At 42.1% G+C, this 21243-nt stretch overlaps 2 protein-coding genes across 2 annotated transcripts in view; one reads left to right on the forward strand and one right to left on the reverse strand.

Moving 5' to 3' along the window:
• The window catches only part of ulk4 (unc-51 like kinase 4), a gene marked incomplete at its 3' end in the record, with an annotated part of 112954 nt that extends 101996 nt beyond the window's left edge, over positions 1–10958 (reverse strand). The window contains exons 1-15 of the mRNA XM_052511986.1: positions 10891–10958; positions 10394–10531; positions 10122–10221; positions 9838–9977; positions 9423–9588; positions 7362–7460; positions 7063–7146; positions 6896–6971; positions 6364–6477; positions 4907–5067; positions 4737–4806; positions 4501–4567; positions 3109–3213; positions 2658–2718; positions 2294–2478 (exon numbers count right to left, since the gene is read on the reverse strand). Coding sequence (XP_052367946.1) covers positions 2294–2478; positions 2658–2718; positions 3109–3213; positions 4501–4567; positions 4737–4806; positions 4907–5067; positions 6364–6477; positions 6896–6971; positions 7063–7146; positions 7362–7460; positions 9423–9588; positions 9838–9977; positions 10122–10221; positions 10394–10531 — 1566 coding nt within the window. The remainder of the gene's footprint in view (positions 1–2293; positions 2479–2657; positions 2719–3108; positions 3214–4500; positions 4568–4736; positions 4807–4906; positions 5068–6363; positions 6478–6895; positions 6972–7062; positions 7147–7361; positions 7461–9422; positions 9589–9837; positions 9978–10121; positions 10222–10393; positions 10532–10890) is intronic.
• A 3991-nt stretch (positions 10959–14949) lies between these two features.
• The window catches only part of trak1a (trafficking protein, kinesin binding 1a), a 97493-nt gene continuing 91199 nt past the window's right edge, over positions 14950–21243 (forward strand). Inside the window, exons 1-2 of the mRNA XM_052511981.1 lie at positions 14950–15242; positions 15334–15489. The gene's annotated coding sequence lies outside the window, so the exon portion shown is untranslated. The remainder of the gene's footprint in view (positions 15243–15333; positions 15490–21243) is intronic.

Below are 21243 nucleotides of genomic sequence, written 5' to 3' on the forward strand. Positions count from 1 at the left end.
TGCATCCTGTTTCCATTGATCATCCTTGAGATGTTTCTACAACTTGATTGGAGTCCACCTGTGGTAAAATCAATTGATTGGACATGATTTGGAAAGGCACACACCTGTCTAGATAAAGTCCCACAGTTGACAGAGCAAAAACCAAACCATGAGGTCAAAGGAATGGTCCGTAGAACACTGAGACAGGATTGTGTGGAGGCACAGATCTGGGGAAGTATATCGAAACATTTCTGCATCATTGCAGAGTACCCTGAGAACACAGTGGCCTCCATCATTCTTAAGTTGAAGATGTTTGGAACCACCAAGACTCTTCCTAAAGCTGGCCGCTAGGCCGAACTGAGCAATCGGGGGAAGAAGGGCCTTTGTCAGGGAGGTGATCAAGAACCCAATGGTCACTCTGACAGAGCTCTAGAGTTCCTCTGTGGAGATAGGAGAACCTTCCAGAAGGACAACCATCTTCGCAGCACTCCACCAATCAGGCCTTTATGGTAGAGTGGATCGAACCTGGGATCGAACCCGGTCCTGTAGTGATGCAGTACCTTAAACCGCTGCGCCACTCAGGATGATACAAGATTCTCTGGTCTGGTGAAACCAAGATAGAACTCTTTGGCCTGAATGCAAAGCATCACGTCTGGAGGAAACCTGGCACCATCCCTACAGTGAAACATGGTGGTGGCAGCATGGTGTTGTGGGGATGTTTTTCAGCGGCAGGGACTGGGAAACTAGTCATGATTGAGGCAAAGATGAACGGAGAAAAGTACAGAGAGATCCTTGATGAAAACCTGCTCCAGAGAGCTCAGGACCTCAGACAGAGGCGACGGTTCACCTTCCAACAGGACAACGACCCTAAGCACACAGCCAAGACAACGCAGGAGTGGCTTCGGGACAAGTCTCTGAATGTCCTTGAGTGGCCCAGCCAGAGCTCAGACTTGAACTCAATCAAACATCTCTGGAGAAACCTGAAAATAGCTGTGCAGCAACGTTCCCATCCATCCTTACAGAGCTTGAGAGGATCTGCAGAGAAGAATGAGAGAAACTCCAAAATACAGGTGTGCCAAGCTTGTAGTGTCATACCCAAGAAGACTCGAGGCTGTAATCGCTGTCAAAGGTGCTTCAACAAAGTACTGAGTAAAAGGTCTGAATACTTATGTAAATGTGATATTTCAGTTCTTTATATTTAATAAATTAGCACAAATTTTTTAAATCTGTTTTTGCTTTGTCATTATTGTGTGTAGATTGATGAGGAAAAATAACAATTTAATAAATGTTTGAATAAGGCTGTAACGTAACAAAATGTGGAAAAAGTCAAGGGGCCTGAATACTTTCCGAAGGAATTACTTTTCCATGATTTTTTTCAGTCCAGTCGTCTTTCAGTAGTACAATACTGAATTAGTCAAGTTGCCAATACATCAGTCATAAACTCAGTCACGGCTGGCTATAGTGTCCGAATATGTCTAAAGAAATTATATACTAAAGATACCATGAGGTCTAATGATTGTGGTGATGTCATTTTCAGTTCAATCTGAGTGAGTGATGGAATGCCATCTAGTGGTTAATAGTTATAGGAGAAATATATATACTATGGTTGAATCAATCCTCAGTCTGGACATTTCATTAATAAACAAATGAGATTTGATCTTAAAAATTTTACCAGATTATGTCACAACGTAATACCTCATCACTGTAACGAGGAAGTAACTTTATGATATCTGTGCGTCCAAATGGAACCCTATTCCCTATATAGTGCAATACTTTTGACCAGACCTCTATAGACCCTGGTCAAAAGGAGTGCACTATGTAGGGAATAGGGTGTCATTTGGGACATCCTCCTGGTCTTTGTGCTCTCATAAATAACTAGGGTCATTAAACATATTACAGCTGAGCGGATCTCAGTAACAAAAAGTAAAGGAAATAGGAAGTTCATTTTATTATTATCTTGAGGAAAGCGTTAACTTCCTGGTCCCACCTAGCTGACTACTGTTTCAGCTTCCCGCTGATCAACAGAGGCCAACACGTACTGTAGCTGTGCTAAGGAGCTCGGGTCACATGGTAAATATAGGAACCCTTTGACGGCTTTGTAGAGCCGCGGCCTTTCACCTTTCTAACACTTGAGAAGCCTCAGCAAGGCCAGAGGTTGTGTTGTGATTCTAAGAATTCTCTTCTGAGAGCCTAAGTTCTGAACACTTAAATTAGCCTAGAGGGGCCCATGTCTTGTTAAAAGCAGCAGCCCTGGGAGGAATGGCAGGCATGCTGGGCATGTGGTCAGACCGTCAGGCAGTGACCCTTCCCTTACCAGCTCGGAGTTGATGAGCCTGGTAGCTGTGTCCTTGTGGGCAGCTATGGTACACAGATAGCAGAGGAGGTTGAGTTTAGAGCGGACCGCCGCCGTCGTCTTATCAGCCTGGGCCTCCAGAGAAGAGCACAGCTGCTGCAGAAACACCCTCCAGTCCTCAGAGCTCAGACAGGACAGCTTCTCCACTATAGGGGGGGTCAGAGGAGCTCAATAATCACACAGCCCAAACCGTTTTAGCTGTCTGTCTGACCTGTGTGTGTGTATATTAACACCTGCTAAACACCTGTCAATTTCAGAGTGTGTCCAAGTGTTACTCAGCAGCGGCACAGCAGTGGAGACTTTCCTATTTGTTCTTCTTCATTACCTGAGTATGCTCGGACACACAAAGTCTTCAGGTCATATCGCACTGGAGCGGTCTTCAGAATCTGAAAAAATATACACATCTTTGTTACTAGAATGCACAAGAGTTGTGGATTGCCCACCTCTGTTCTTAAGAACAATTCAGAGTCCAAAGCTGAGGACCCGTGATAGATATTTCACAATGGGACGCTGGACTATCTGGTTCCGAGTCCACCGTCCATGGGGGAAGCACAGCGGAACCGCGCACCTCCCTACAATCCCCCATCAGCATGGGCACTGAAACTATTGCTTAAATACAGGGAAAGTTTTAATGTCACATTCACAAATACAGTGACATGCCTTTCATGAAAACTCAAAACTCAACAATGCAATAATTAATAACAATGTATTACTAGAAAGAAAACTCTTGTTTAAATAGGAGAAAGAGCACAGTTACATGATGTAGTTTGTGGTACCTTTGGGTTGTCCATAATAGGTGTGACTGCCAGGTCAGAGTCAGTGTACACCAGGTCCTTTATACAGTAACTGATGTCCTTCAGACCACTGGCCACCACACTGTCCTGGAGATGACAACGACCACAGTGATGTCATCATTACAAATGAGCACAATTACAGTATGTGATCATGTAGAACATCAAATCTAATCTCATTTTAATTGTCACATGCTTATACACAACAGGTGTACACTAACAGTGTAATACTTACTTCCCCAACCTTCCCAACCATGAACAGAGTTTTTCTTTTTAATAATACAAAAACAATAACAAAGAATAAATCCACAATGAGTACTGATAACTTAGCTATATAAATGCTACTAGTACTGAGTCCATGTGTAGGGATATGAGGTAGTGGAGGTAGATACTGTATGTACATATAGGTAGTTAGAAAGTAGTCAACAGGCAACAGGATAGATAAGTCAGGAGTTACTGCAGATAGTTAAATAGTTAACCAATAGCTACCCGGACTAACTATTTAGCAGTCTTAAGGCTTGGGGGTAGAAGCTGTTCAGGGTCCTGTTGGTTCCAGACTTGTTGCATGGGAACCGCTTGCTGTGCAGTAGCAGAGAGAACAGTCTTACTTGGGTGGCTGGAGTCTTTGACAATTTTTAGGGCCTTCCTCTGACACTGCCTTGTATAGAGGTCCTGGATGGCAGGAAGCTGGGCCCCAGTGATGTACTGGGCCGTACACACTACCCTCTGTAGCGCCTTGAGGTTGGATGCCAAACAGTTGCCATACCAAGCGCTGATGCAGCCAGTTAAGATGCTCTCAATGGTGCAGCTGTAGAATGTTTTGAGGATCTGAGGGCCCATGCCAAATATTTTCAGCCTCCTGAGGGGGAAGAGCCGTTGTTGTACCTTCTTCACGACTGTGTTGGTGTGTGTGTAATTCCTTAGTAATGTGAACAGCAAGGAACTTGAAGCTATTGACCCGCTCCACTACAGCCCAATAATCAAACATTACTCACACACCAGACTTGCAAAGATCTCATAAATTAAAGTGGCTAAAGCGGCTAAATGAAAGTGAAGTTTGTAATACATAAGAATGTCCAATGTCCTTATGCTTACAGGAAATCCATCTGGAGAAAAAATATGCACTTCACTGAGAATGCTGTAGAGGGCGCCAACGGTTAACAAACAACTGTAACCGAGAATAACCTTTCAAAATAATGAATTCTCAACTACCAGTTTCTGCAGTCTACAGGCACCATGGTAATAGTCTGATTACTATTACCATGTTTCTGATTACAGACATCTCACCGAAAGATTACACTTCAAATGTAATTGTGGAGAAGGTTGCAGAGGTATGGCAGAGCTCTCCTTGGGCTATTTGATAAGAGAAGAACTCACTTGAGGTAATGGTGTCCTGTTGGGTGGATCTCTTGCAGTGCAACTCATTCTTGGAGTTGGACGAGAGCTGATTGATGAAAAAGATCACATAAAACATGCTTCATTTTGAGATTTTAAAAAACATTAATTTTTAAAAAAGACATGAGATTAGTATTTTCCAGTTTGACTTAGTCAAGTTGTTGATCCAACACAATGTTCAGTAAATGATCAGAACAACTGGAGATGAACACTGATACCTGAGGAGGAATATGGACTCCCTGGTATCTTTGTCCAGTGCACTCTTTGGTCTAAGCTCTGTCATTTTGTCTAGGAGAAGGAGAAGAATAGAACTATGTACAGACATAGCTCCTACACTGTCATCAGCTGTCATCAACATGTCTTCTTCCACCTTCCCAGAAAGCATTACCTAATCGGAATGATTTGTTGGGGTGCATGCGGACGGGCTCCTCTGCCCCTGCGGCCCCTCCCTGTACCCCTCTGTATCCCCCTCCTGGTCCCTGGGAGGTCACTGAGACAGGTGTCACTGCTGATGACTGGCTAGAGGCACAGACACCACTCCTCCCCACACTGCAGCCAAACGAAAGGTCAGATATCAGCTAGTGCATATCAACTAGTAAACTAGTAAAACATTGCCAGACTACAAACAGCAAGGAAACGCATGACCTTAGACTTATGTAACTACACAGTAATAAGACACCTATAGTAGCAACACTGTAGTTACAAAGAACCTGCTGTGTTATTACATGGTTATAGAGTTTAGAGGTATAGGTTATTACACAAGTGAAAAGGACTGTTATCTTATGCTCATGTTGCACTTAGTAAATCATATTCAACATCAGCAACACGTTTGTGTCTGTGTGTGTGTGCTCTGTGAAGTCCTTTGTCTTCCTCCCACTAACGGCTCACAGTACAACCCATCTGATTGGGCAGGTCCAGGCTCCATCCTGAACACACAGGCATGGTTTATGATAACATCAGACCAACATGCATTCTCAAGAAGTTATGTCATGAGAAAAGGCCGGGGAGGAAGATATGCAACTGCACAACAGTGTTTGGCGTTGAAACAGGTGAGACAGAGCTTCTCAAACAGTTTATAAATGATCTGTCTATGTACATTAAACTAACATTGGCAGACAAATGCTTGCTGTACAAGTCCATTTCCTACAATTGCAGAACAAAGGTTTAGACTATAAAGGGATACTTTGGGATTTTGGCAATGAGGCCCTTTATCTACTTCCCCAGAGTCAGATGAATTTGTTGATACCATTTTTATGTACAGTATCTGCATCCAGTATGAAGAAAGTTAGAGGTAGTTTTGCAAACTAATGCTAACAAGCAGTCTATGGTATCTGTTAGCCTTATAGACTTCCAGCCGTTGTGCTAGCGCTAGTTAGCAACTTCCTTCAAAATGCATGCAGAGATAGAAAACTGCTATTCACGAGTTCATTGCCAAAATCCTGAAGTATCCCTTCAATAAAAAGCTACAATTCAACATGTTACAAATCAACTTGGATTTGATTTGAAATTTGATTTGATGTCCATGTCCATTATGTCCATAATCCATGTCCAAACATGAAATACCCAACATAATGCTTTGTGTTGAGGCCAGGGGACACAATTCGAGGAAATGGTGCATACCACCAGGGACTGTAATGAGGTAACTCCTTTGAGGAAACGAGACTGAGAGGCCTGTATTGACAAAGCATCTCAGAATAAGTGTACTGATCTAGGATCAGTTCCCTCCAGTCCATGTAATCTTATTCATTGTGATCTAAAAGGCAAAACAGATCCTAAATCAGCACTCCTACTCCGAGAAGCTTTGTGAATAAATTCCCTGATGGTTATATGAAACATAAACATTACCTGGAGCTGAATGAGACATCTTCTTCTTCCTCCTCCTCCTCCTCCTCGCTGGTGTGGACCTCAGAGAACACTCCTCTCCAGAATGGGTGGACCAGTAACTGAGTCCAGTTTATCCTGAGAAGAACAGTTAAAACTGAAGTCTGATAAAGCCCTCTCTTTCTGACCAAACTTATGTCGGCCCACTTGTCCTACACAGGTAGCCTCAGTGGTTAAGAGTGTTGGGCCGGTCACTGAAAGGTCGCTGCTTCGAATCCCTGAACTAGCAAGGTGGAAATCTGCCGGCAATTAAACCCCAACAACAACAACTGCTCCTTGGGCACCGATGACGTTGATTAAGGCAGCCCCCCACACAGCTCTGATTTAAAGGGCTTGGGTTAAATGCGAAAAATACATTTCTGTTGAAGGCATTCAGTTGTGTAACTGACTAGGTATCGCCCATTCCAAAGGTCATATGTCAAAGGGATAATATGAATTATCCATCATAGAAACTTCAAACCAAGAATCTGATTTGGTGAAGGGAGTAGGGACGTACCTCTTCTGAGGGTCTTTCTGAAGCAAACCTTTAAGCAGGCTTTGGAACTCTTGTGTAGGCTTGCAGGAAGAAGCCCCTTTAACAACAAAGATAATATGACCTATAAATAAGATGCTCTTGTGACAATAAAAACATATTTTGTTAAGCAATAAAAATGGGCATTTTACCCGTTTGCCTTGGAGATTGAGGATCCTGAAGTAATATCAGCTCAATCAACTCAGAAAACGTCTCGGAGAAGAATGGTGGTTTTCCTGACAAATGACCGCAAAACAAGACAGAAGGTCTATTTAGGTATGAAATGAGTACTGTTATTAATGTCAATAAATCAAGTGATTTGATAGCCTGACTGCCTGTCTGTTTGTGCTACTGTGCCAACTACTTGTCACTAATTGTAATGACAATGAGCAAAGGAGTTGGCAAGAGGACAAACAGATCTGGGACACAGCCCAAGTGATTTGATGAGTACCTGAAAACATCTCATAGAATATACAGCCCAGGGCCCACAGATCACTACTGATACTGTGGTCCCCCTTGACCACCTCTGGTGCACAGTATATTGGAGACCCTGAAGAAAGACAAAGACATCTCCATTATACAACATATTGAAAACCGTGATATGATATAACATATGATATATGATATTGTGGCGACCCTGTGTTTATAAGCGCGGATATCGACTCTGCCACTTGAGCATGCTTTTGTGACTTTGGGCCAGAAGGTTGAGGGTTCATCGACCACCGCGGGAAAGCTCACTCACTCTCCCTGCCTGTTTCATTACACTGGGGTCAGAAGTTGGATCCCTCTCCCTGCCTGTTTCATTACACTGGGGTCAGAAGTTGGATCCCTCTCCCTGCCTGTTTCATTACACTGGGGTCAGAAGTTGGATCACTCTCCCTGCCTGTTTCATTACACTGGGGTCAGAAGTTGGATCACTCTCCCTGCCTGTTTCATTACACTGGGGTCAGAAGTTGGATCCCTCTCCCTGCCTGTTTCATTACACTGGGGTCAGAAGTTGGATCACTCTCCCTGCCTGTTTCATTACACTGGGGTCAGAAGTTGGATCCCTCTCCCTGCCTGTTTCATTACACTGGGGTCAGAAGTTGGATCACTCTCCCTGCCTGTTTCATTACACTGGGGTCAGAAGTTGGATCCCTCTCCCTGCCTGTTTCATTACACTGGGGTCAGAAGTTGGATCCCTCTCCCTGCCTGTTTCATTACACTGGGGTCAGAAGTTGGATCCCTCTCCCTGCCTGTTTCATTACACTGGGGTCAGAAGTTGGATCCCTCTCCCTGCCTGTTTCATTACACTGGGGTCAGAAGTTGGCCTGTTTCATTCACTCTCCTGCCTGTTTCATTACACTGGGGTCAGAAGTTGGATCACTCTCCCTGCCTGTTTCATTACACTGGGGTCAGAAGTTGGATCCTGCCTGTTTCTACACCTGCCTGTTTCATTACACTGGGGTCAGAAGTTGGATCCTCTCCCTGCCTGTTTCATTACACCTGCCTGTTTCATTACACTGGGGTCAGAAGTTGGATCACTCTCCCTGCCTGTTTCATTACACTGGGGTCAGAAGTCCCTGCCTGTTTCATTACATCACTCTCCCTGCCTGTTTCATTACACTGGGGTCAGATCCCTCTCCCTGCCTGTTGCCTGTTTCATTACACCAGAAGTTGGATCTCCCTGCCTGTTTCATTACACTGGGGTCAGAAGTTGGATCCCTCTCCCTGCCTGTTTCATTACACTGGGGTCAGAGGTTGGATCCCTCTCCCTGCCTGTTTCATTACACTGGGGTCAGAAGTTGGATCCCTCTCCCTGCCTGTTTCATTTTGGATCCCTCTCCCTGCCTGTTTCATTACACTGGGGTCAGAAGTTGGACTGGGGTCAGAAGTTGGATCACTCTCCCTGCCTGTTTCATTACACTGGGGTCAGAAGTTGGATCCCTCTCCCTGCCTGTTTCATTACACTGGGGTCAGAAGTTGGATCCCTCTCCCTGCCTGTTTCATTACACTGGGGTCAGAAGTTGGATCCCACTTCTCTTCTGACACCAGTGTAATGAAACAGGCTGAGTTTGTCCTGTGAACAATGTAGCGACTCTGTGTAGTGACAATAGGATATGTGATAGAACATTCTAGTAAACATTCAATAAGTAAGGGATAATCAATGAGGGGCTATGTGTTCTATGGAAAATTAGGAATGACGCGCTACTGACGTAGCTAGCAAGTTACAGTAGTTGCCTTGGTAACCAAACAAACAGACTTCCTAGTTTAGCTAACCAAACCATCAGTCCTAGCTTGCTATTATGAAAATCGAATTCAACAATGCCAATAATGTTTTCAATTCGGCTTATGCATTCAAAAGCAGCTCAAACATAGAACATGTAAGAATGAACTAAAGCCATTGAATTCTACCGTGGGGATATACCGTGCGTTATAGGGAAATTATGCACGCTCTAGAAAGCCCTTCAAGCCAATCAGATACAAGTATTCAACAATGCCATGGTATAACAATATGTACTGTAAGGGTCACCTTGGATTCTGCTCTTGATATTTCTTCTTGATGTGTTTTCTTTGCCATCCCCTCCACCGGTTTCCTCTGCTGTGACTAAAGCAAAAAACTCCTCCAGATTCTCCCCCTCAGCTTTAGACAGGCAGAAGTTAGAGTACTTCAAAGTGCCAGGGCCATCCAACAAGATCTATAGGAGGAAAAAACACAAGGTCAGAATCAAATTCCATTGACTTCATGAAATCAAAACTGAGACACAGAATAAATGTTGGCTAGAAATAATCAGCATTGCTTAGTTGACAAAAGGAGCTCATTGGGTGTAAAGCGTTAGGATGGTTTGATCTATAAACTGTATTAAATGTCAGATGAGCCTCGATATAGAGTTGATTGTTTGACCAATTGAAAATGAGAGAGTCAGGACATCTATACTGTACCGCACCTTGGAGGGAGTGAGGTCAGAGAACACGATACCAGCATCATGGATGTATCTCAAGCCTTTGACCAGATCGATGGCAAATTCCCTCACTACATCTTCTGACAGGCACTCATCCTGGGTGATGACTGACTCCAGTGAACCCCCTAAAATTTAGAGAAATTATGAATGATTATTATTATCCTACTATTATACACTATCAAATCACATTCATGCTTTGTAAAACATAAAGGTAAAAGGTTGACATAAGGTAACTATGGTATTCTTACAGTACCAAATAAGCATCTCACCTGTGCACAGTTCCACTACAAGCCAAAGATGGTTGCTGGTTTCATACCACTCATAGAAGGTTACCACATTCTCATGTTTAATGTCATGAGTTAGCCGTACCTGTGGATACACCATGGGCTCAGTCGGTGTTCAAATCAAATCAAATTGTATTGGTCACATACACGTTTAGCAGATGTTATTGCGGGTGTAGCAAACTGCTTGTAAAATGTTACTCAGTCAAACCAGTTGAAAGGGATGTGTGTACTACTAGGAAGTGATGCTGGATACTTACGCGGTTAGTAATTTCATGTCTTTTTGACTTGTCACTGCAAATAATTGCAACAAAATTGATGCTTCCTTTCCTCCTCCCCTTATAAACCACTGACTTGGGTCCTGTTCCAATTTCCTCATACAGGATGAAGTTTTCCATCTGCACAGAAGATTCTCAAGTTAGGGAGAGTGGTTGGTCACTTTCTGGGGGTGAATAGCACATTTGTATAGGTTAGAACTAGTAAATGGCATTTGCATTAAGCTAGTTAAACTAGGTCGCTAACTGCTAGCTAATTTGCTAGGTAACGCTAACTTGAACTGTTTTACTGACAGAAGCAAGCTGTGCAGACCAACTGTACGGTCCATGCAAGTTCTATCATAAAACCAGACAGCATATTCCCATAAACAGAGAAACAGGTTAATACATGCAAGAATCCACAAACTAACTGTAACTATATCACGGACTAGTTCAATTGCTTTATAATAAAAATACATATTATTAAAAGCGCTATTTTTTACCTTCAAATCCCCCCTTGAACTCAAACTCAAAGCGCCAAGTTTGTTACCGGATATCACTTTTGGATCATTTCAATCCTACTGTAGGGGGGTAAAAATACATGGTTTTAAGAAAAATGAAGCTAATCATTTTTATTTATCTTTTACATTTGATGGATGTAAAACTAATATTAAACTTTAAAAGTTGTATGAAAGGGATGCATAAACAAGCATTTACTTGTGTCTTATTGTATTTCATTATTTTGCTTGAATACCTCTGACTGAGCTATTCCTTGGTTACTAGGATACAAGGAAGGACGCGGCGGTAGTGCACACACAATGCAAGGTTATGAGTCTTCTTGTGTACAGAGACAGACAAAGCACAGAGTTTTCATACTGAAACATCTTTGGACAAAGCAGGCCCACATAATGTTGACTGCCTACTCAAACTGTGGACATAGATCTAGCTAGCATTCGCAAATATGGTGATAGTTATTGGATCCATCCCTCCAACCTGGGTTAGACCCGTACCCTAAAATATTATATTATATTTTATATAAATTAGCTAAATATTTTATTATATTGTTATATGCTGTGTAAAATAAATCCCTGGAACCTGATAGATTGTATAGTAGCTAACTCTCCCTTTCTTTCTCTAGTGCTCTGTCTGTTTGTCTGTCTGCCTGTCCCCACCCATCTCTGCCCACCTCCTGGTTCTCAGAAAACTCCTAACCTGACTCTGATAGCTATTGAGGGAAAACTGTAGAGGGGAAAGCAAGGTTAAATGCACAGGGCAGTGCACTTCAATCTGAACTGTTACTGAACTGGTGTGAACATGGAGGAGGTGAGGGCCCTGGCGGAGTGGTGCCTGGAAAATAACCTCTTCCTCAACTTCAACAAAATGAAGGAGCTGATCGTGGACTTCAGGAAACAGCAGAGGGAGCATGCCTCTATCCATATCGACTGGACCGCAGTGGAGAAGGTGGAAATCTTCAAGTTCCTCTGCGTACAAATCACTGACAATCTGAAATGGTCTACCCACACAGACAGTGTTGTGAAGAAGGCGCAACAGCGACCGAGAGACTGAAAAACAGCTTCTATCTCAAGGCCATCAGACTGTTAAATAGCCATCACTAGCCGGCTACCACCCGGTTACTCAACCCAGCACCTTAGAGGCTGCTGCTCCATATACATTGACATGGAATAACTGGTCACTTTAATAATGGAACACTAGTCATTTTAACAATGTTTACATACTGCTTTACTCATTTCGTATGTATATACTGTATTCAATTCTACTGTATTTTAGTCAATGCCACTTCAACTTTGCTCATCCTAATATTGATATATTTCTTAATTCCATTATTTTACTTTTAGATTTGTGTGTATTGTTGTGAATTGTTAGATACTACTGCACTGTTGGAGCGAGGAACACAAGCATTTAGCTACACCTGCAATAACATCTGCTAAATATGTGTATGTGACCAATAAAATGTGACTTGAATTGATTTTGAAGACATTAAGTGAAGCTTGTTGCCGGGTAGAGAAAGTAGATAAAGGTCAGATGTTCTTTTGAGTGGTCAAAGGGCCTTTTATTCTCTGGTGTTTTCAGACAACACACATACAGTAGGCATAATCTCTCTCCTTCTCTCTTTCCCTTTCTCTTTCTCTCTGTGTGTGTGTGTGTGTGTGTGTGTGTGTGTGTGTGTGTGTGTGTGTGTGTGTGTGTGTGTGTGTGTGTGTGTGTGTGTGTGTGTGTGTGTGTGTGTGTGTGTGTGTGTGTGTGTGTGTGTGTGTGTGTGTGTGTGTGTGTGTGTGTGTGTGTGTGTGAGAGAGAGAGAGAGAGAATGCACATGCTTGCGTGTGTGACAGATACAGATCAATGAAATAGGCCATGGAGGCAAAATAATTACAATATAGCATTAACACTGGAGTGATAGATGTGCAGATGATGATATAGAGATACTGGGGTGCAAAAGAGCAAGAGGATAAATAACAATATGGGGATGAGGTAGTTGGGTGTGCTATTTACAGATTGGCTGTGTACAGGTACAGTGATCGGTAAGCTGCTCTGACAGCTGATGCTTCAAGTTAGAGAGGGAGATATAAGACTACAGCTTCAGTGATTTCTGAAATTTGTTCCAGTCATTGGCAGCAGAGAACTGGAAGGAAAGGCAGCCAAAGGAAGTGTTGGCTTTGGGGGTGACCAGTGAGATGTACCTGCTGGAGTGCTTGCTACGGGTGGGTGTTGCTATGGTGACCAGTAAGCTGAGATAAGGTGGGGCTTTACCTAGCAAAGACTTATAGATGACCTGGAGCCAATGGGTTTGGTGACGAATATGTAGTGAGTGCCAGCCAACGAGAGCATACAGGTCGCAGTGGTGGGTAGTATATGGGGCTTTGGTGACAAAACTGATGGCACTGTGATAGACTACATCCAATTTACTGAGTAGAGTGTTAGAGTCTATTTTGTAAATTACATCGCTGAAGTCAAGGATTGGTAGAATAGTCAGTTTTACAAGGGTATGTTTGGCAGCATGAGTGAAGGAGGCTTTGTTGCGAAATAGGAAGCCGATTCTAGATTTAATTTTGGATTGGAGATGCTTGATGTGAGTCTGGAAGGAGAGTTTACAGTCTAACCAGACACCTAGGTATTTGTAGTTGTCCACATATTCTAGGTCAGAACCGTCCAGAGTAGTGATGCTAGTCGGGCGGGAGGGTGCATGCAGCAATCGGTTGAAGAGCATGCATTTATTTTTACTTGCATTTAAGAGCAGTTGGAGGCCACGGAAGTAGAGTTGTAATGGCATTAAAGCTCATCTGGAGGTTAGTTAACACAGTGTCCAACGAAGTGCCAGAGGTATACAGAATGGGTAGAGGTGGATCAGAGAATCACCATCACCAGACATCATCATACAGAGAAAAGAGTCGGCTCGAGAATTGAACCCTGTGGCACCCCATAGAGACTGCCAGAGGTCCGGACAACAGGCCCTCCGATTTGACACACTGAACTCTATCTGAAAAGTAGTTGGCGAACCAGTCGAGGCAGTCATTTGAGAAGCCAAGGCTATTGAGTCTGCTGATAAGAATGCAGTGATTAACAGAGTCAAAAGCCTTGGCCATGTAGATGAAGACGGCTGCACAGTACTGTCTTTTATTGATGGCCATGACCAGGTCGGAAACCAGATTGCATATTGGAGAAGGTACGGTGAGATTCGAAATGGTCGGTGATCTTGGCTTTCAAAGATTTTAGAAAGGCAAGGCAGGATGGATATAGGTCTATAACAGTTTGGATCTAGAATGCTTTCCAATCTTTGGGGATCTCAGACAACACAAAAGAGAGGTTGAATAGGTTAGTAATAGGGGTTGCAAACACTTTCGGCAGATCCTTTTAGAAAGAGAGGGTCCAGATTGTCTAGCCCAGCTGATTTCTAGAGATCCAGATTTTGCAGCTCTTTCAGAACATCAGCTGTCTGGATGTGGGTGTAGGCGAAGGGGGGCCTTGGGCAAGGTGATGCAGGGGGTGCTGAGATGTTGGCCGGGGTATTCAGGGGGTATTCAGGGGTATTCAGGTGGAAAGCATGGCCAGCCATAGAAAAAGGCTTATTGAAGTGATCGATTACCGTAGATTTATCGGTGGTGACAATGTTTCCTATCCTTAGTGCAGTGGGCAGCTGGGAGGAGGTGCTCTTATTCTCCATGGACTTTACAGTGTCCCAAAACATAGTGTTTCCACACAACCATATCTCCATTTCGGCCATCTGTGCTAATTAGTTATCTAGCCTAGCGTGTCTTCCTAACAACTGTGTAAATGTAACTGTGGAGAAAGTGTAGTTCGTCAACTGGCACACAGCTTATGGATCTGTGCAGTAGGCTAAGTGTATTGTTTTTATTTGAAATATTATTTCTCACTGATATGAAGGATAAGGAGCATATGTTTTGAAAACCGTTTTGCAAGTGATGATTATTGATGCTTCTAAACGTTAAAGCACAATGTCGGAATTGTAGTTCACACACATCCAACAAAGTGCGAAGCTAACTACTGAAAACAAGGGTTTTCAAGAGCTACAGCACCCTCCAGCTGTGAGGAGAGTGATGTCATCATGTTCGATGCGTTCAAGTGGAATGTGCCACCGGTAGCGATCAGCGTGGATTTTGGACACACTCACACCCGGCTTTCTCTTCAACTTCATGAAATCTACTTGAATACGATTCTGTGTTATAGTACTGCACAATGATTATTTTTTCGCAATAACTTGGAGGCTTCTCTGAGACAGTGTACGCTAAACGAACCAAGAAAACGACACAGCATGCTGCGTGCGCTACTTTTCTTTCATCCATAGGCTACATTTGCTTCAGAAGTTTTCTCCCCAAATGTAAGCGACGGCGAAGGTGTTTTTGTACGTTTCTTTGGTTGTTCATGCACTTTTACGTGTTGTACTATTTAGTATTTGTTCTACAAAACAGACCAACAGTTCCATGGACGATATTTGAGAAAAGCGGATGGTCTCCATTACGGAATACAATTGGCGACTGAATGAATTGAGGCCAAACACAGAAAGGAAACAGTTGATTCCGCACTACGAACTGAAATCATTCGCATTCTTTGTCGCTATTCACGTGGTAAGTGTCATCACAGTTAATTGAGTATCGACTGCCTACAATTGGAAACATTGTGTCAATGTAAATAAATACTGATTATTATGTAGCATTTGTGTTACACCACTACCTCATTTGCACACACTATATAGACTTGTTCTACGGTATTGTTGACTGTATGTTTGTTTATTCCATGTGTAACTCTGTGTTGTTGTTTGTGTCGAACTGCTTTGCTTTATCTTGGCCAGGTCGCAGTTGTAAATGAGAACTTGTTCTCAACTAGCCTACCTGGTTAAATAAAGGTGAAATAAAATAAATAGTTAACTGACCGACATTTTGATAGGTTACCCAGCTTCTAGATCAGTAGAATGTGATGTGACATTCTGATTCCATTTCTCTCCCTCCTTAAATCTAGATGAAAAATCGAAGCCGTGTGTCTGGAGGCACGGTTTAATAAGCTTTCTTATACAAAGCAGATTGTGATCTGATTACATTCAAGCTTTCTTAACGTTTAACTGAACCAAACACTTCGGCCTAATGGCTTGCTGTCTTCAAGGTATATTTGGTCAGTTTTTCATGCAGTGGCTGGTGGACTGGGAGTCTTCTTCTTGAGGGTCACGGTGGACTATAAATGAAGCAATCGAGAAGGCACATGATCTGCCTGTAAACATACTCCCTATTAGTCAGTTTCATTCCAAAAATACTTTTAAACATTTTTTTTGTATCACAATGACACCTTCCTTTTATTTCCATTACATGAGCAGTGAGGTAATGGGTCTTAACCCGCTGCATAGCCTAACACATATTGGTTAACTTTGTTCCTTGTCTCCAGATGTGCAAGCTTTCCACATTGCTGGCTATGTTTGACCATAGGCCACCAACCCAGACTTTAATAGCAGAGATGCTGAGGCCACCTGGACTATTTACATTGACCCCCCCTTTGTTTTTACTCTGCTGCTACTCACGGTTTATTATCTATGCATAGTCTTTTTACTTTAGTTTTTACTTTAGTTTATTTAGTAAATGTTTTCTTAACCAACAATGCAGTTCAATAAATAGAGTTAAGGGCTTGTAAGTAAGCATTTCACGGTAAGGTCTACCTCATTTTATCTGATTTTGATTAGCTCTTAGCTGTTCACACACACACACACACACACACACATCATTTCTATCTGATACACTGGCATTTTGAGATCCAATATTCAAGGCCACATTAAGTTCAACCAATCATGTGTCATGCCAATCATGCCCTATTGACCATTGTGAAACACGTGTCACATAGGTGCCCTTACTAAATCTCCCTGGTGTCTGAAAGTGAAAGCAGCCTATACTCTGTGTGTGTGTGTGTGTGTGTGTGTGTGTGTGTGTGTGTCAGGATCAGCCGGGGCCATGCCATCCATGCGTGATTTATAATCCCTGTGTTTTAACAGATTGCATCCGAGCAGCTCAATAATTGTGCCATCCCATTCCCTGCAGCAGAGAGAGATGATGGGTTGTATAACCAACCATACAGCTGAGCATTTGGACTGGATATTGTTCTTAGACATAGTTCGTTGATCTCAATGTGATTTAGTGTGGAGAGACTTTCGAGGGACACATGGGTCCATTGCTTTCCTACTCATTTCACAATCTCTGGGAAAAGCCACTGGCCTTTATTACGGTCTCTTGCATTTTCTCATCCTCTTAATGCATGAGTGATGTCTTCTTTTCTGCTCTTCTGTACGTGTGTTTTGGCCTGAACGCCTGGAGAGCTTGTCTGTATGTCCAGTCCAATCCTGCTAATGCAAATGTGTTAGGCTGGATTTGTTTGGCCTGAATTCTAACTTGCCTACAGCTGAGGTATAGACATGGCTAATGGACTGATGAAAATAAGAGGATCCACTCTTGCTCTTGCAGTCACTTCTCTCTATTCTTACATACAGTAATTATGAATCATGTTTTACTAGTTGAACGTCTACTGCCTAAGTAATCAACACTTACTGGGCCTTTACGGTTCATATCTATTTCTACAGTCGGTCAGGCACTACATCTCTCCATTTAGTCTAATACAGTTCATATCTATTTCTACAGTCGGTCAGGCACTACATCTCTCCATTTAGTCTAATACAGTTCATATCTATTTCTACAGTCGGTCAGGCACTACATCTCTCCATTTAGTCTAATACAGTTCATATCTATTTCTACAGTCGGTCAGGCACTACATCTCTCCATTTAGTCTAATACAGTTCACATCTATTTCTACAGTCGGTCAGGCGCTACATCTCTCCGGTTAGTCTAATACAGTTCATATCTATTTCTACAGTAGGTCAGGCTCTACATCTCTCCATTTAGTCTAATACAGTTCATATCTATTTCTACAGTCGGTCAGGCACTACATCTCTCCATTTAGTCTAATACAGTTCATATCTATTTCTACAGTCGGTCAGGCACTACATCTCTCCATTTAGTCTAATACAGTTCATATCTTTTTCTACAGTCGGTCAGGCACTACATCTCTCCATTTAGTCTAATACAGTTCATATCTATTTCTAGTCGGTCAGGCTCTACATCTCTCCATTTAGTCTAATACAGTTCATATCTATTTCTACAGTCGGTCAGGCACTACATCTCTCCATTTAGTCTAATACAGTTCATATCTATTTCTACAGTCGGTCAGGCACTACATCTCTCCATTTAGTCTAATACAGTTCATATCTATTTCTACAGTCGGTCAGGCACTACATCTCTCCATTTAGTCTAATACAGTTCATATCTATTTCTACAGTCGGTCAGGCGCTACATCTCTCCATTTAGTCTAATACAGTTCATATCTATTTCTATAGTCGGTCAGGCGCTACATCTCTCCATTTAGTCTAATACAATTCATATCTATTTCTGCAGTCGGTCAGGCGCTACATCTCTCCATTTAGTCTAATACAGTTCATATCTACTTCTACAGTCGGTCAGGCGCTACATCTCTCCATTTAGTCTAATACAGTTCATATCTATTTCTACAGTCGGTCAGGCACTACATCTCTCCATTTAGTCTAATACAGTTCATATCTTTTTCTACAGTCGGTCAGGCACTACATCTCTCCATTTAGTCTAATACAGTTCATATCTATTTCTAGTCGGTCAGGCACTACATCTCTCAATTTAGTCTAATACAGTTCATATCTATTTCTAGTCGGTCAGGCACTACATCTCTCCATTTAGTCTAATACAGTTCATATCTATTTCTAGTCGGTCAGGCACTACATCTCTCCATTTAGTCTAATACAGTTCATATCTACTTCTACAGTCGGTCAGGCACTACATCTCTCCATTTAGTCTAATACAGTTCATATCTATTTCTACAGTCGGTCAGGCGCTACATCTCTCCATTTAGTCTAATAGAGTTCATATCTATTTCTACAATCGGTCAGGCACATCTCTCCATTTAGTCTAATACAGTTCATATCTATTTCTACAGTCGGTCAGGCACTACATCTCTCCATTTAGTCTAATACAGTTCATATCTATTTCTACAGTCGGTCAGGCACTACATCTCTCCATTTAGTCTAATACAGTTCATATCTATTTCTACAGTCGGTCAGGCACTACATCTCTCCATTTAGTCTAATACAGTTCATATCTATTTCTACAGTCGGTCAGGCACTACATCTCTCCATTTAGTCTAATACAGTTCATATCTATTTCTACAGTCGGTCAGGCACTACATCTCTCCATTTAGTCTAATACAGTTCATATCTATTTCTACAGTCGGTCAGGCGCTACATCTCTCCATTTAGTCTAATACAGTTCATATCTATTTCTACAGTCGGTCAGGCACTACATCTCTCCATTTAGTCTAATACAGTTCATATCTATTTCTACAGTCGGTCAGGCGCTACATCTCTCCATTTAGTCTAATACAGTTCATATCTATTTCTACAGTCGGTCAGGCACTACATCTCTCCATTTAGTCTAATACAGTTCATATCTATTTCTACAGTCGGTCAGGCACTACATCTCTCCATTTAGTCTAATACAGTTCATATCTATTTCTACAGTCGGTCAGGCACTACATCTCTCCATTTAGTCTAATACAGTTCATATCTATTTCTACAGTCGGTCAGGCGCTACATCTCTCCAGTTAGTATAAACAGTTCATATCTACAGTCGGTCAGGCACTACATCTCTCCATTTAGTCTAATACAGTTCATATCTATTTCTACAGTCGGTCAGGCACTACATCTCTCCATTTAGTCTAATACAGTTCATATCTATTTCTACAGTCGGTCAGGCGCTACATCTCTCCATTTAGTCTAATACAGTTCATATCTATTTCTACAGTCGGTCAGGCTCTACATCTCTCCATTTAGTCTAATACAGTTCATATCTATTTCTACAGTCGGTCAGGCTCTACATCTCTCCATTTAGTCTAATACAGTTCATATCTATTTCTACAGTCGGTCAGGCGCTACATCTCTCCAGTTAGTATAATACAGTTCTATATCTACAGTCGGTCAGGCACTACATCTCTCCATTTAGTCTAATACAGTTCATATCTATTTCTACAGTCGGTCAGGCGCTACATCTCTCCAGTTAGTCTAATACAGTTCATATCTACAGTCGGTCAGGCGCTACATCTCTCCATTTAGTCTAATACAGTTCATATCTATTTCTACAGTCGGTCAGGCGCTACATCTCTCCATTTAGTCTAATACAGTTCATATCTATTTCTACAGTCGGTCAGGCACTACATCTCTCCATTTAGTCTAATACAGTTCATATCTATTTCTGCAGTCGGTCAGGCGCTACATCTCTCCATTTAGTCTAATACAGTTCATATCTATTTCTACAGTCGATCAGGCACTACATCTCTCCATTTAGTCTAATACAGTTTATATCTATTTCTACAGTCGGTCAGGCACTACATCTCTCCATTTAGTCTAATACAGTTCATATCTATCTACAGTCGGTCAGGCGCTACATCTCTCCATTTAGTCTAATACAGTTCATATCTATTTCTACAGTCGGTCAGGCGCTACATCTCTCCATTTAGTCTAATACAGTTCATATCTATTTCTAGTCGGTCAGGCACTACATCTCTCCATTTAGTCTAATACAGTTCATATCTATTTCTACAGTCGGTCAGGCGCTACATCTCTCCATTTAGTCTAATACAGTTCATATCTATTTCTACAGTCGGTCAGGCGCTACATCTCTCCATTTAGTCTAATACAGTTCATATCTATTTCTACAGTCGGTCAGGCACTACATCTCTCCATTTAGTCTAATACAGTTCATATCTATTTCTACAGTCGGTCAGGCGCAACATCTCTCCATTTAGTATAATACAGTTCATATCTATTTCTACAGTCGGTCAGGCACTACATCTCTCCATTTAGTCTAATACAGTTCATATCTATTTCTACAGTCGGTCAGGCACTACATCTCTCCATTTAGTCTAATACAGTTCATATCTATTTCTACAGTCGGTCAGGCACTACATCTCTCCATTTAGTCTAATACAGTTCATATCTATTTCTACAGTCGATCAGGCACTACATCTCTCCATTTAGTCTAATACAGTTCATATCTATTTCTACAGTCGGTCAGGCGCTACATCTCTCCATTTAGTCTAATACAGTTCATATCTATTTCTACAGTCGGTCAGGCACTACATCTCTCCATTTAGTCTAATACAGTTCATATCTACAGTCGGTCAGGCGCTACATCTCTCCATTTAGTCTAATACAGTTCATATCTATTTCTACAGTCGGTCAGGCACTACATCTCTCCAGTTAGTATAAT

Source organism: Oncorhynchus keta, unplaced genomic scaffold (assembly GCF_023373465.1).
Source record: "Oncorhynchus keta strain PuntledgeMale-10-30-2019 unplaced genomic scaffold, Oket_V2 Un_contig_777_pilon_pilon, whole genome shotgun sequence".
Taxonomy (NCBI): Eukaryota; Metazoa; Chordata; class Actinopteri; order Salmoniformes; family Salmonidae; genus Oncorhynchus; species Oncorhynchus keta.